At 40.8% G+C, this 16,221-nt stretch overlaps 1 protein-coding gene across 3 annotated transcripts in view; it reads left to right on the forward strand.

Moving 5' to 3' along the window:
- The window catches only part of TRAK2 (trafficking kinesin protein 2), a 42,662-nt gene extending 27,340 nt beyond the window's left edge, over window positions 1-15,322 (forward strand). For all 3 annotated transcript variants that reach the window (XM_044431867.1, XM_044431868.1, XM_044431869.1), the window contains 10 exons: window positions 1,592-1,670; window positions 2,587-2,717; window positions 2,835-2,909; window positions 3,704-3,841; window positions 5,536-5,612; window positions 7,145-7,348; window positions 7,996-8,297; window positions 9,818-10,093; window positions 11,135-11,234; window positions 11,880-15,322. In XM_044431867.1, the coding sequence (XP_044287802.1) occupies window positions 1,592-1,670; window positions 2,587-2,717; window positions 2,835-2,909; window positions 3,704-3,841; window positions 5,536-5,612; window positions 7,145-7,348; window positions 7,996-8,297; window positions 9,818-10,093; window positions 11,135-11,234; window positions 11,880-12,543 (2,046 nt within the window). In that variant the 3' untranslated portion in view covers window positions 12,544-15,322. The remainder of the gene's footprint in view (window positions 1-1,591; window positions 1,671-2,586; window positions 2,718-2,834; window positions 2,910-3,703; window positions 3,842-5,535; window positions 5,613-7,144; window positions 7,349-7,995; window positions 8,298-9,817; window positions 10,094-11,134; window positions 11,235-11,879) is intronic.
- The last annotated feature ends 899 nt before the right edge of the window (window positions 15,323-16,221 follow it).

Below are 16,221 nucleotides of genomic sequence, written 5' to 3' on the forward strand. Positions count from 1 at the left end.
ACTGCTATAGATGTTAGGCCATTTTCTTCTCCCTCACCAGTCATTCAAGCTCTAATCATAAATTATTTAGTAACATAACCCTAACACCCTAACCCTTGACATTTGGTTGTTCTGTTGCTGTCTTGGTAGTAAAAAAATGTCTAAAATGACCGAATCAACAACCTTTTTGAACAAGACCAAAAAGAAGAAAGATTCTGTTTCCTCTCAGGAGCACTCATAGGAGTCTTAGCAATCATCCACACTTTGGCTGCTGGTGCCACTTTGTTTCTGACTGTTCTGCCATCTGGGTATGCCATCAGAGCTTGAGCCTCTGTGGAGGAAATTGGAGAACCCTCAAGATGCTCAGGAGCCTCTCACCAGCCCTCTACTGGTATTTCAATCCCATGTGAGTTCTCCTGGATAGTCTTGATCGCAACAGCTCAAAGGCAGCCAGTATCAGTACCATGAAAAATCCCCTCCCTTGGGCTGGGAGGAACCCTTGGATTGGTTGATGCAACCTCATCAGTCTTATCATAAGGATAACTACAGTGACATTTGGGAGCCATCTCTCCCACCTGGCCTATATCAAATACCATTGACTGGGGCTTTTAAGATACCTTGGAATGCAATCATTGTTCTGATGTGACATTTTCACAGATTGGAAGAGCCCTTGCCATGTCAGGATGTCAATAGATGGGAAAACTCTTGGCCAGCCTCTTTTTTGGTACAGAGGACTTCTGTGAGGGCTAACAACCATCCTTCCTCATTGCTAACCTTGGTCCCAAGATCTGATGGAAGAGAGACCTGATGAGTTTCTTCATTTATTGGTAGGAAGGAATGCGAGGAGGGAAGTCTTCTCCTCCTTCATGTTATTCAAAGGATCCAGTCCTTCATGTTCTTTTCCCCATGTTCTGCATTTTCTGTTATCCTTATCTCAAGAGATTTAAAACTTTCTTCTCTCAAGGTTTATTCAACTGCTATCTCTTTCACACTCCAGGTTTTTGTCTTGTTTTGTTTTGTTTCAGATCCAGCAGTTAAACAGTTCCTTCAAGGTGCTTATAAGATTGTTTCCCTAGTAAAATTGCCTGTTCCCCATTGCAGCTTCTCTGTAGTGCTGAAAGCACTCACTGGGAAACCTTTTAAGTCCATGCCTACCATAGATTTCCAGTTACTTTTGTAGCCTTTTTAGTTGAATTCTGGTTTGAGTTCATTTATTATGATTTGGAGTTCAAGACAGTACTACTACCCATTGTACTGATACCAGTGCCAAACTTCTCTTTGTTTGGAGGCCACAATAGGCTGTTTCATCAAACTGAGGAAATGGGCAGGAATCTAAAAATATATAGTGGGGAGGGTTTATGCCAAAATTCCTCGGCTATAGAAACTTTCCGAATCAAGGCTCTGTGCAAGTGAAGAGCCCATGCCTATGAATGCACAGATGGTCACTTGAGGAACCATAGTTATAGGTAAGAAATCAATCTTCATCAAATACATAAAAGTGTAGGTTGCAGTTACAGTGAAGTTATTTCTGGTCTGTGGATAGAGAAAGAAAAATATACATGCATGTAGAGCTAACTTTAAAATTCATGAAAGCTTGCTCATGTTCTTGAAGGCCTGCCATCTGAAGACTGAAACTATGACATATGAAGAGAAAGAGCAACAGCTAGTCAGTGACTGTGTCAAAGAGATCAGTGAGTATCCAAGTGGCATCTTCTGCTGCAAGTAAAAAATATATATTTCTGTCTTGGGATGCAAACACATCAATGGCGCACTCCTGCTTCCATGTCAGAGCTCTTTGGGCAGAATCCAACTGGGCAAATTATTTTCTGCCTTTCCTGTGCCTTCCCAAAAGTGGCAGAACCCTTGGCTAATGTAAGGGGACTTAGCAATTCCTAGGGAATCCCTGAAACAAGTGAAACGGTTGATTGTGGAAGGAGGCAGGCCAGCAGAGCACCATTAGGTGAGCTCTGCTGATTTACCTCCTTTCAGAAATGAGCATTTCCCTTATACAAGCTCTACCAGCGTGCTTCCTTCTCGAACCTAATGCTTCCATTTGTTTCGAGCTGCCCCAGAAATGCTTAACTGTTACTGCACAAGAGGTGCAATTGGAAGGCCAGCAGAGAATCAGGGTATAAGTGCCCCAGTGGGTTCTGCACTATATAAGCAGATGGACTTGCTAACATGGGGACCTTTTGAAGGCTTAAGCTTTAAAACCCAATAGAAATCTGCAATGATTATCCCTTCTTTCTCTAGCACAGTTCACCTACTCTTTCCTTGCCAGGCTTTAACTGTGGTTAGATTTGCATCTGTGTAACCTTACTCAAACTTGGACTTACGGTTGAGCAGGGTTTTGAAAGCAGGGGCTGATACTGAATTTAAAACCCTGGTTAATGATGAATCCTTGTTGGTTAAGGCCAGTATTGTAAGAAGCATTAGCTGCCACCTTCTTATTTGCTTTTTCATCATGATTGGTTTTTGCTGTTTCATTGACTTTTTTCCCTTAAAATGATTTTCTGTGCATTCCTAAAAGTAACTTTATGCAGGAGAGGGCTAGTACAAGCACTGGGAAGCTACTGTCTTAACATGTTTTTAACCATGTATTCTTAGGGGAAACAAATGCTCAGAATGTAAGAATGAGTGAGGAACTGGCAAGGAAGAATGAAGAGCTGCTTCACTATCAGGAAGAGATCTCAACCCTCTTGTCTCAGATTGTTGATCTTCAGCATAAAATCAAAGAGGTTTGTGTGCATGTTCCCAGACAGAAAGGAGGGATTGAAAGTTGGGCATTAAGTGCTTATTATTATTTCCAGTGATATTCAGAGTGGATTAGGTAAACATTTTCTATGTACCCTCAGCATGTAATTGAAAAGGAAGAGTTGAAACTGCACCTGCAAGCTTCCAAAGATGCCCAGCGACAGCTGACAGCAGAGGTATGGGTTTTCTTCTGTGAATAGCACCTAGTGTTCTGAGCTTTCTGGAAAGTTTTGAATCAGATTTTTTTTTTTGGGAATAGGGTTAGGGTTAGGTTCTGGTAATTGATTGTGATTTGATGAGCTTCTTTTTATTTGACCAATGATTAGTTAGCAAAACTATAAAAAGTATGTATTAATTTGTATGTGATATGTATGTTTTGCCTACAGACAATGTTGGATCTCGCCCTATTTTTAAAATATTGTAAATATTTTTGAGATAACATGGCACTTCCCTTACAGTGCTTATGTTTTTAGGGGGAATAAAGGTGTCAAAAATTATGAGCATAGTCATTCTATCCTGTCCGAAGGACTGAATATTAAATAGCTTTTTCCTAAGTTTTGTAAACATACAACTTTGAACGTCCAGTTTGACTGGTTTCTATTTATTTATTATGTTACTAAATAATTCTATGAAACAATGAACAGTGGAAAATTCTTTTTCAGTGGATGAGGTTATTGCTGTAGTGATGGAGTGGAGGGAAATTCCAGAAGACAGCATGCTGTCATCTTTCTGTTAGAAAAATAATATACATGCACTTTGACAAAGAAAGACTCATGAACTTGAGACCCAGAACTCCAAAGCACTGATTGGCACTTGCTTTTTGTTCAGAGGTGTCTGTTTCATGTTGCCTGTCTTTGCAGATACTGAAGCAGACTGCAACAGTATCACCTTGGATTATATGTAGTTGGGTCTTTTCAGTATGGCTTGTTTTCTTTGCCAAGTAAGTGACTGGCCTTTTGCATTCTTACAGCTGCATGACTTACAAGAGCGGAATGCTGAGTGCCTGGGGATGCTGCACGAGTCGCAAGAAGAAGCCAAGGGATTGCGCAGCAAAGCCAGCCATGCTGCTCGTCTCTGCCAGCCCCAGTCATGTGGAACATTTCCCGTGGTAACTTACCATCAGTTTTCTGACCATCTAGCAGACCCCATGAGTTCAAGCAGAACCCCTTTCAACTGCCCACTGGTTATAAGTAACATGAAACTTCAAGGGCAGACTTGAAGTGACTGACCTTGTCCCTTATAACTTGGAAAAAGCAGCTGGCAGTTAGCTAAAGTATCTCAATCTCCACCCTGCTACTTCTGATTCTGTCTTTTAAATATAGCTGTTCCCTATGTCTCCTGCTCTCTTCTTTTTTTCTTATTGTGGGTCATACATCTCGTTTGACAGACACAAAGGCCTGAACACTAGTATAATTTTCACCTTGTATGTATGTATGTATGTATTGTATTGTGTATGTGTGTGTGTGAGAGAGAGAGAGAAGTATTGTGTAAAATATCTTCTTCCTAAAGACTAAATAGCAAATGCATTATTAGAAAGCCTTCATTACTGTTAGGAAGGTCTGTTGTACTCTGTGCAACAGAAATTCAACAGTTAATTCATCAGCTTTACCTAAACAATTAACTTTGGCAAAAGGATTTCCTAGGTTGGTTCCTGCTATTTCATTGCCTTCTTCTTCTTCCCCTCTCTCCCTCCGAGTTGTACATTCAAGAAGGTGCTTCTGGATAAATAGTTATAAATGCTGAAAGATCGTAGAAACTTGTTAGCACACTTAGCAGCATTCACTTGTGTCATTCCACTAATACAAATGACGTTGTGCTGTCATAAACAACATTCTGAATTATGTGCAGGAGGAGAATTCAACTAAAGTTTGCACAAGCACAGTTTCATTGGTGTTTGCACAATAGTTTGCACAAGCACAGTTTCATTGGTGTTTGCACAATGGAAAGAGTTAGTGGAATCCTATTAGAACTGTTTGAGTTTGCAGAATACCACCACTGGACATTGTCCAATGGTTTTTTGTTTTGTATTAGTTTTTTTAGTTGGCTTCCCTGATCCTGTCAACAGCCCCTGAATAATTTTGAGGGTTGTCACTGATGCAAGCCATTTGTATAGTGCTGTCTTTCTAGGATGACAGAGAAGGATTTAAATGAGGACACAGTGTAATAAGGGGATATTTGTTTTGTCCTGATTGGGGGTAGAGAATCTATCCTAGAAAATTACCTTTCTGTAGCTCTTCTTGGCTTACTCCAGAGTAATTGCTCTAGAGAAAGTTATTTCTGTACCTCAATATCTTCCTTTCTAAATGGCTAATTGAAACATTTCCTTTAGTTAAAAAGGGAGGGAGTGAGTCTAGAATGGCCAAGAGTTGACAGAGAGTTGAAAACAATGGTATCTCTTGCAGGCCTTGGAGAGGCAATGGACTCTTACTGGGCAGTGGAGTTTTTTGACTGGGATATATGCAGTCAGATATCCAAATCAAAAAGCACCCATGACCCTGTTAAACCCCACCCCCATTTTTAAGCTAGCTGTCAAAACTACTTTTCCCCAGAAAAAGTGGGATACATTTTGTATCTTCCTGAACACCTAGAGGTTTGGGGAAAATTGTACACCACTATGTGGAGTAGCTTTGGGGTGAGGAACTTCCTGGAAGGAGATGTTTGTGCAATACTTAGGAATCATCTTATGCTTCTGGCTAGGATTTCATTGTGCATTTCCCCAGTGATGTTGGGCTGAACAAAAAAGGCGCAGTTGCAATTTTACTGTAGTATGTTGAAACCTAATATATTCTTTAATACTGTAAGGAATCGTTGGCAGCAGAGATTGAGGGAACAATGCGGAAAGAGCTGAGCATGGATGAGGAATCCATTTCAAGACAAAAGTAAGTGCAGCTCTTGGTTTGCTACGCTAAGTCCATTTTGACAGGTCATGGTAGTTGTAGGATTAAGACAGTAGATGGATCCAGATACCTGTGTAGTGGATTGAGATGCTATTTTTATTTTTACTTAAATATAAATATTATTGTGGAGTTTGGAAAACAACATTCTTCTGCAAAAAATAGTTGTATTAAACAGCAGTCCTGACAAGATGAATGCCCTGAATGCTGAGTTTGTTTAAAACTCAATCACAATAAATAAAAGCAGTATCTAAACTCTCAGATTTCAGTGCAGATTTCTGTGCAGGTTTGCGCAATATAAGACCTGCTGGATCACTGCTCTCTGAAGAAATTTGAAAGCTAAAGTTTGTGGTGCCTTCCTACCACTTTATGGTTATGTAAGACCTGTTTCTTAGGATATTCTAGCAGTGGGAGGGCCACTGCAGCATATCTTCTCCAGTTCTTAGACTGAACTGAGAAGTCCCGGTCCAGGTAGGAAGAGATGTAGCACAGGCTGCTCCCTGCTGGACCAAGCTTTTCAGGTTAACCTTGCTGTTTGAGAGCAGCCCCTAGGCATAAGGCCTGATGATAGTCCATCAGAAGTAAGCTTGGTGATGCTTTGCTGTGTTTGCACTGCTACTCTCCAGGATTAAGGGCCATGTGATGGAAATTGCATTTTTTTCCAACCAGTTACACACCTCCCTGTCACTGCTGGGCTTTCAGAATATGATAAAAACAAGACTTCTCAGGAAAGCCTTTGGGCCTGCTTTGAATAGTCTAAGGATTTATATATTTATTTTAACTGCTCTGGCCAGGTTTTTTTCCCCTACAATGTTAGTTTGTGTTTTATTTTTAGTATGCCATTAAATTGTTGTGCGTTGCATTGGGCATTTTATGAAGGACAAGATAACAGTAATAAATAAATACTCATTTTAATAAGGAGGAGCTGAAAAATGGAAATACAAAGTCACAGGTGCAGAAACAGAAAAAAGTGGTGGCAGTGTAGTATGAGTGGGTGAATGTTATGTTAGAGAAACAGAAGGCTGCAAAGACCTTTGGGGTGGGACAGCATGAAGGGCATTAGCTGAGGAATGTGAGTTCCCAGAGGACCATGTTATTGACCATGTTCCCAGAGGAACATTTTATATTGTTATTTATTTTGTATTGTTAATTTTATATTGTTATTTTTGTATTTTATTGTATTTTATTTTGTGCTGTGAGCCGCCCCGAGGCTTCGGCAAGGGGCTGCATAGAAATGTTTTAATAAATAAATAAAATAAAAATGATGTATGGGAAAAGAAAAAGAGAGAAGGAAGTTGAGAGATGGGGGCACAGACCCGCATAAGGCCAGAGAGAGGAGAGAGCATGAGCTTCTGGGTACAGTCAGTGAGGATTTTTTTTTACTGCTTAAGTGACATTTTACAGAACAACTGGTGTGAAAGGTAAACTTATCTAAACACATGGACTGATACGTATCACTCTGAGAACAGAAATGCTGTACATTTTTATATCCAGTGTCTGTTTTCTTTTTCTTTTAGGACTCAGCAAAAGCGCATATTTGATACTGTAAAAGTAGCGAATGTAATGCGTGGCCGTTGTGCTTCATGTCCTACTCCACTACCCATTCCAGGGTCAAATCGTTCCAGTGTTGTCATGACAGCAAAGCCTTTTCATTCTGACTTGCACCATGGGGAGGGAAAGGCATATCACTCTCAGAAGACCAGCTCAGAGAACATTTCCAGGTGAGGAACTTTCATTGTCAGTGCTGAACCGTGTACTTCTAGGAATGCTGATGCTGGGAGAAGAAGAGTTCCTGTTGTCTCAAAGCACACTTAAAGGCAAACATCTCTTTTCTTTCCTGCTTCCTCTTTGGCATATTTATTTTATCTTGTGATCTAATCAGCATCCTCCTATGAGGTACTATGAACAGAACCTTTTCCTTTCTATATCGTAGTGCTGCATCAGCCGTGGGATATACATGGGTATCAATGGACCAGTACAGAAATGTTATGTTAGAATATTAGTGAGCAACAAAGAATGGAGCTAGTTTACTTTTCTTGCGCAGAGTTTTTTGGTTGCGTCTGTCATATGGTTGGGCATGTCATCTGCTCAGAACACAAACTACTACCTGGCAAGATGTGTTCTCTCTCTGTGAAATTACGTTGCCATGAAGAATTGGCACCAATGCTGCTGGAGGCTTGTGTACCACTGGAGCAGCATATCACTTGTTCTGCACAATTGAAAGTTTTAACATTACACATTTTTAATGTTGCCCATCAGTTACAGAAGTCAGACAGACAGACCGTCTGACTGTATGGTGTCCATTCTCTTGTTTGAGGGAGGTCGCCTTTTAATGTCATAATACCACATTTCATTCTTTTATTTCTAGGAGGGAAGCAGAAAACCTGGGCCATCCTGGTGTCCCCAGGGGAGATGATTTAGCTGCTGCTTTGCACAGGCTTAACCTCCGTCGTCAGAACTACCTGAGTGAAAAGCAGTTCTTTGAAGATGAGTGCAAGCGCAGGATGCATTTACTGGCTGACCAGAAAGAGGAACTCAGTGGTTGTAGCACCCCAGGGGAGAGCTGCCTTCCACTGGGAGGCAATTCAGACCTTACAGATTTCTCTGGATCCACCAGCAGCTTGCGCTCTCTCCTTCCGGAGAAACTGCAAATCGTCAAACCTCTTGAAGGTAAGGTGTTAGAGGACAAGGGTCATAAGTACAGGCTAGGAGACAAGTGGCTGGAGAGCAGCACTTGTGAAAGGGACCTCGGGGTGCTGATTGACTGCAGGCTAAACATGAGTCAGCAGTGTGATGCGGTGGTCAAGAGGCCGAACGCCACCCTTGGTTGCATAGCCAGAAGCGTGGCTTCTAGATCAAGAGAGGTATTACTACCACTCTATACGACTCTGGTGCGCCCGCAACTGGAGTATTGGGCTTAGTTTTGGGCCCCTCATTACAGGAAAGATATAGCCAGGTTAGAGTCAGTGCAGCGTAGGGCCACAAGGTTGGTGGCCAGTTTGCAGGGGATGCCGTATGAGACGAGACTGAGGGAACTGAGTCTCTTCAGCGTGGAGAAGAGGAGACTCGGGGGATATGTTGGCGACATACAGGTATGTGAGGGGATGTCACACGGAGATGGGTAGAGGCCTGCTCTCCCCTGCAGAGGAAGGCAGGACGCGCTCCAACGGAGCAAAGCTCAGGAAACCAAGGTTCCATTTGGATGCCAGGAAGCACTTCCTGACAGTCAGGACCCCGAGGGTATGGAATGGGCTTCCACGGGAGGTGGTTGAGGCCCCATCGGTGAGGGTGTTCAAAGACAGGCTGGACATGCACATGGTGGGCATGTCATGAGTGGAGCCAGCTGGAGCTAGGGGTCAGACTAAATGGCCCAGGAGGCCCCTTCTGACTCGCTCTGTTTCTCTGTTTCTATGTGTTGGCTGCTCTGTGTCTCCTATGATCACAACCCTTTGCTGTGAGATCAGTGTGATTGACAGCTGGCTGGATTCTAAGACAGAGAACTGGATGCAAGGTTCAGATCTCTGATCACCCCTTCAGTCAGGAAGAGGGGCTCTGACAGGTTACTCTCTTCTAGGCTGCTTCCAGATGCCCCCTCTCCCTCCCCCCTCTCCCTCCACCCACCCACCATCAGGAAGGCTTGCTGATTAAGCCTGGTTGTCACCAACTTGCCCCACCAGAACTGAGACATCTTCCACTGCTGACTGCTGTTCTTCCAAATGGTAGTCATTTACTACTGTGTACAAGCCCTGCATCTTTTGGTACTTCAGTCTTTTCCAGGGCTTACCTGTTGCTGCCGAACCTTTAGCAGTACTCTCCCTTCTATCCCTGCTTCCTGTTCAATGCAGAACAATCCACATGGGAAACTACAGTCTGGACGTGCCCTCGGGCTCACCAAAACAGAAATGCAAAGCTTTTGTGGGAATGAATGTACTTTTTGCACACTAATATTGCTGTATAAATACTCACCAAATGTTAGTCCTATTGTGCAACTTTGGTTTCTGCTTGGAAGATGAGTGACTTCTCAGCTTTCAAGTGCAGAGTGAATTTTTTTCGATAATATCCTATCACTTCTAACATCTTTTCATTTTTCATTTCCACCCTGCGTGGTAGCTTCCAGTCTCCAGTGGGTAATTTTTGGGGTGCCTAAATCCCATTCAATCTGAAATTTGTGCATGTTCCTTTTTCACAAGGTTCTCAGACCCTGTTCCACTGGCAGCAGTTGGCTCAGCCTAACCTAGGCACAATTCTAGACCCACGCCCTGGTGTTGTCACAAAAGGGTTCACACCGCTGTCTGAAGATGATGTCTATCACCTTTCTGATTTTGAAGAAGATGAGAAAGAAAGTGATGACGGCATAACTTTCCAAGTGCAGCACTCCCCTCTGGAGGAACAGAAACCCACAGTGCCAAAGTCAGAGATGGGGATCTTCCTGCCACCCACAAAATTAGCAACAGTTTCCCTCACAGGTAAAAGTGTATAATCATATGATTTTCACTAAATTTCTATGCTGTGATAGCTCTTAGATTTTTGCTGGTACTTTGGTACTTTACCAGAGAAAAGTTGGTACTTTCTCTATACCAAAGATATTAGCAGACTTTTTTTTCTGTCGTGAGAGCCTGTTGTATTCCTTCACAAGAAGATAGACATTCTCAAGGAATATTGGAAACTGCAGCTGCCATTTTCCGTAGTTCTGTAAAGCACATAACCTTAGTGAAATTAGGGTGAAATCCAGGTTTAATTTCATAGTTCTTCAGTAATGAAACATATTCTCAAATAGATAAGAAAATAAGTTTTCTGTTCATTTTGAAAAAATGTTACTGAAAAAATAATCAGTCCTATGTTGAAATGCCTTGCACAGATGAGTTGTACAGCCTTAGTAGCTAGTGCAATGAGGTTGACCATAGTGATGGCCTCAACTGCTGTACATGTATTGCTGCTTGTAGGAATTAGGCTATTTATGTCCCTTTCACCATCCTCTCTTTAGACTTAGTGGTGATTTAGCCATGTTAATGATACACTTAATCATGGCCAACTCTGAGCAGGTTTCCAAGCTGGCTTCATAACCCTGGTTAAGGCTACATTGGCGAGCATTAGTCATGGTTAAGATAGATGTTGGCATAATCTTTAAACATGGTTGATGCCAGCAGTAGAATTTGCATGGGGAAGAGTTTATATAGAGTCCACTGGCCATCACCTCACCATGATTAAGCAATCAGGAAAAGTATATCTAATGCACCCCCTAGCTGTAAACAGTCAGGATAGCCTAGTCTAAAGTTACAGAATTTGGTGTTCAGAATACATAACTCACCATAATTTGATGTGCAAGAACCATGATCCACTATGCAGATAACTTTAAAATAATGTATAAAATATTTTCTTCCACTGAAATGTATTTGTTTTGGAAGAATCAGTTCTTACACTTGCTGATACAGGATTTTGAAATATTTCTCCTGCTAGTTCGTTCACCATTTTCCTTTTCATAAGATGTGTTTTTATTTATATTGCAGCTTCTAATCCGGGAAAATGTCTTTCATCAACAAATTCTACATTTACTTTTACTACTTGTAGGATCCTCCATCCATCTGATATCACACAGGTTACCCCCAGGTAAGAAGGTATTCTTGGAATTTTATGTGTAATCCAATGTATATTTAACTCATTCGTTATATTCAAGTTAGCTAGAAGTTTGCACCTGATTAGTCAGTGCAGTGTGTATGTGTGCTTAGTGAATTATGATTACATTTGCCATATGTAAATATGTAAAGGGATGGGATCAGAGAAGGAAAAACGGAATATAGTACATGGAATATTGTCATTTAAAGAAAACGCAAAGTTTTGCTGTTGATATATTTATTTATTTATCATTTATTACAAACATTTATATCCTGTCCTTCCAACAAGCACTCAGGATGGCTTACACAATATAAAATTACAATAATGTCTATAGAATACAGTAATAAAACCACAATTATTAAAACAATATAAAACAGGACATTATAAACTAAGAAAAAGAGAAGGGAGGAAAGGAATAGAAAATGCGACTGTGAGGAAGGAAAAAAAAAACCTTAAAACATCTAAAACCCTTGATTATTAAAATGATGGTTGAATAAAAAGGACTTTACCTGGCGCTGGAAGGAGTATAACATAAATATAAAACATAGAACCTTGACCCTTGATTCTTGTAAGCTTTATTCTTTTTTATTTTATAAGGAACATTATTAACAATTCTCTCTCTCTCATTCTATTTTTCAGTGCTTCATATGCCCCTGTATGCTCTGGAAGTTTTAGCAGTACAAGCCATGTAGTTACAAGCTGTGTGTCCCATAGGCTTAGTACTGGAGAATTCCTCACTACCAGAAGAAACTCAACTACCACTTTAAGTAGTACAGGAAGCTTAGCTAAGCTTCTGCAAGAACAGGGCATCTCAGCAAAGGTCTACAACAGTCCAGTTTTGGAGAAAGCACCAGTGTTTCAGCCTCGCAAGATTTTTGCTGTTCCTTCAACACCACCAAATTCTCCTTTGCATTCCCCCTGTCCTTCCCCCTTGCCTTTTGACTCACGAGCAAGTATTTCTGAAAGTTTTTTGGCCTCTCGACCAGCTGAAACATTACTGCAGGAGATGTATGCACAGAAATCCTCTAATATCAATGATGTAAGGCAGCTGAAAATGAACCTGGTGGAAAGGTTAAAGAAGCTGGGTATCGCCAGAGCTGTCAAGCATGCCGAAGCAGGGGACAGTAAAGAAGTGGGGGCAAAGGGGAGCCTGCAAAGGCAGGACTCGGCTGTGTATGTAAGTCCAGGCAGCAATCTGATGGGTGGACTGAGGAGAAACAACAGCCTGCCAGTCTTGATTGGAGCACTGGGAGGCCCAGTGAGCACCTCCTCCTCAAAAATGGGCGTCCTGAAGGAAGACTGAGCGGTTCAGCACGAATGACCTTTGGCTGGAGGAAAAGCACAAAATGCATTTACTGGGGATGCAGATAATGGTGAAAAGAATGTCTGGAAGGGGTGCGTGAAAGGAGGCAGATACCTGGTTAAAGGTGGGAAGTGGGAGGCTTTGCATGAAGTGTTGGAAAAGAGGTAATGAATTTAAAGAGTGCAAAGGAAAGAGCAAACCAAAGTTCAGTCTTGAAAGTTCAAATCTCTAACCTTCTGTGATGAACAATAGGGGGCTGCACAAGTAGGTACATTATATTTTCAATCTTTGATATGACGTCTCTGGGACAGTGAAATATTTAAGTTCTATCACTTAATTTTGTTTTATCAGGTATTATTTGAGATCCTACCACTTAGATTCTAAGCAGAAGAGCAAAATGTTTGTTAAATACTGGTCCGAAACAAGAGGTGCAATGTGTTTCTGATGGAGAGCTCAGCTTAATTTATAAATTAAAAATACAAATACTGATGGAATATATACTAGCTCTCTGAAAAATAGTGTTACAAGCTTTGTGAAAAAAATACTTGTGATATATATTCAGATTCAGGAGTGTAGAATTGCAGTGACACCTCCTGTTGCACAAACAAAAAATATATTTTCAGGCAAAATACTCAGGCAAATATTAAGAAAGGAGTAAAATCTATGTGTTTTTTAAAAGTATGTATTTATTTAAATTAAATAGGGAGCATATATTTGGCAGGCAAAGGATAGTACGTTTGGTATTCTGTTCTACATCTGTATTCTACATCATGCTCTGAACATGAATGTCTTTGAGCAATTCCATAAATTTAAAATACAACCTCAGCTGAAGTGACTGGATTGGAGCCATACCTTTTGGGAAAATCTGTTTTATAAAACAAAATGCATTATCAGTCAATTTCCTTCTGGTTCTTGGTAAGTTTCCATTGCAAAGTTTTCACTGAGGCACGTCCAAGAAATCTACTGCATTAAGTGACATGCACAACTCCCAATGCTAGTGTGGCATCCTAAGATGGCCCAGTTTTCAAGCTGCAGTAGACACAAGGATTGGCATTGCTTGAAAAGAAACCATTTCTCATAAGAGAAATTCTAAACTGTAATGTTTCTGAATGAACCACTTCTGCTCTGGCAGAATGAGAAGACAGACACTGAATCTCTTGATAGCTATTTGATGAAATAGAAGCAGGAAGGTGAGAGTAAGCACAAGTGACTTGTACCTCTCTCCTTCCATGTGATGACTGAAGTAGAAACTTCAGATGCAGATCTAAAAATTGCCTCACCCGAGGGTGGAGAGAATAGTTGCAAATCAGACAGACATGCAGTGAGCTGTACGATCAAACTGATTTGTGTTTCCAGTAAGCTAATGTACGTAACTATCGTGCAAAACAGCACGTACAGGGGAAAAGGTCAGCATGGTTTGAAAATTAACCACAGATAATGGCAGCATGGTGTAACTCTTAAGCATGGCATATGTGGGAAAGAGGGCCATTCTATATATGAGTGCCATATATAGAATGGCCCTCTTATATCTAGGATATATCTAGACACTCTGAGCAGATTAAGTTTAAGACACATGATGACTTTGTATGGAACTGTGTGTTGCTCAAAACATGACTTTTCTCTCCAAATCTATTAGCTTTTCTCTATGGATTTTTTATTGTTTAGCTCAGTTGTTGGAACTAAGCAAAATCCTGTAAATGGTAAAAATGAATTTATTATAGATTGCTATATATGGGTTAATTCTACTTTAAAATAAAACATTCTGACATTATTAAAAACTTTTCAGGTGCATTTCCTAAATGCAACCTGCCTTTCACGTTGCTTGATAAAATAGATAAAAGAGGATTTTGCTTAATTTGCTCTCCATTAAGCTTGGAACCCAACATATTCTGCTCTATTCTTACAGTATGAGGGAAAGATCAGGTAATTGGCAATGTTTGCCTATGCTAGCAAGCAATCCCAAGAGGAAAAGAAGCACAACATTGCAGCTAGTATGGAACTGATGTATGTCTGTTGTTTGTAGTCTATAAATCCTTCCTGCATTTTTCTATAAAAAGCGTAGCAGCCTAGAATGAATGTGGATTTCTAAATGGCTTCCTTGTATCTGCATGTCTTTGCTAAATATCTAAACTTGTTAACTGTAGAAGAAGCTGACCTGGTAAACCAGAATCTTTCTGCAGACCATGTTCATGTGAAAATTAATTTTGCAGGTATTTTCAGTCAATGCATGTTTTAAGACAGTCCCCCCTTCCCCTGCTTCTGCTTCTATGAAGAAGGTCATCTGAAGATATGAAGGAGTCTTACCTGCCCCTGGAAAAAAAATAGATAGCCAAATAACCTGGTTCAGGCTCTTATGCAAGTGATCGCTATTTTTTGTCCCATCAGTGGGCATCCCATAGCAGCAAAACAAAAGCATAGAAAACCCAGCACTCTTTCCACAGGTATTCAGTTGCGTTTTGTACAGTGTGCCTAAAGTTCTTCCTCAAGAAAATCAGCTGGGAGTCAGGTGAACAACAATACCTTTGTGCCAAAATCCTTTTAAATCATGAACCTTGGAGCAGAGGGCACTAGAAAATCAGTGAGAGAGATACTGATTAATACAGAAACAGGAAATGCAAGTGACATCCCAGATCACCACGTAACAAAATGGGTTCTATACTTGAGTGCTAGTAAAGCGCAAAGATGTGCACATATACAATCTTGTAATAGAAATCTATGGAAAAGTTTGTTGCTGTAACCTGAATTCTATACATATTTGATAAATAAATTGTATAATACATTTCAGTCTCTCATACTTGAAGTAGAAGGATGTGATATTTTCCTTAAATGCATACTCTTAAGTTCATTAAGGTCTTTTGTGTGTGCGCACACATACGTGCGCATGCATGCACACATGTGCACACACATGCACCAGGTAAAAGGTGAAATGTTCTTCAGCTGAGAAGAAACCTCCTGTAAAGCAGGAAAAAAAGGGCTTCAGCAGCATCCCTTTTTTGCCATTCCCAGCAAATTGCACATCATGTCTTCTTATACTGACACACAGTTTTTGCACACAGTTTTATTTTAGAATATAGAATAGTAGAGTTGGAAGGGGCCACTAAAGCTACCTAGTCCAACCCCTTGCTCAGGGCAGGACTGCAAATGAAACCATTCCTAACATACAGGTATCCAGTTGCATCTTGAATGCCTCCAATTACTCCAGGGTGCGTTTCATCAGGCCCTAAAGATTTGAATTTGTTCAAAATAATGAGACATTTCTTGACCCTTTGCCTATCAAACTCAAGCTGCAATCCTGCCCCTCCAGCTTGCACTTCACCTTTACCAGATCTTACCCTCTTTTGGGAGAAGACGGAGCCAAAATAGGAATTCACTTCTGCCCCCTTTGGTCAACTGTTAGCTTTTTGCCATCCACCCTTTTGCACCCTTTTTCTCATTACAGTCACCTGTCATGTGACCTTATTTATCACTGTTCTGATGATACTATAATTAGCTTTCCTAAAATCCAGGGTACCTGTTTGGCTACACTTGCTTTTGCTTCCTGCAAGTAGACTTCTAATGATAATTATATAAAAATCTACCAATGTACACAGTTCTAGTGGTGCAGTAATTTCTTTCCAACTTTGCTACAACTGGAATGAGTGTTTTAATGTGCTGCTCCAGCAATCCTGTGGCCGCTAC

This window comes from Varanus komodoensis, unplaced genomic scaffold, assembly GCF_004798865.1.
Source record: "Varanus komodoensis strain SLA01 unplaced genomic scaffold, ASM479886v1 scaffold23, whole genome shotgun sequence".
Taxonomy (NCBI): Eukaryota; Metazoa; Chordata; class Lepidosauria; order Squamata; family Varanidae; genus Varanus; species Varanus komodoensis.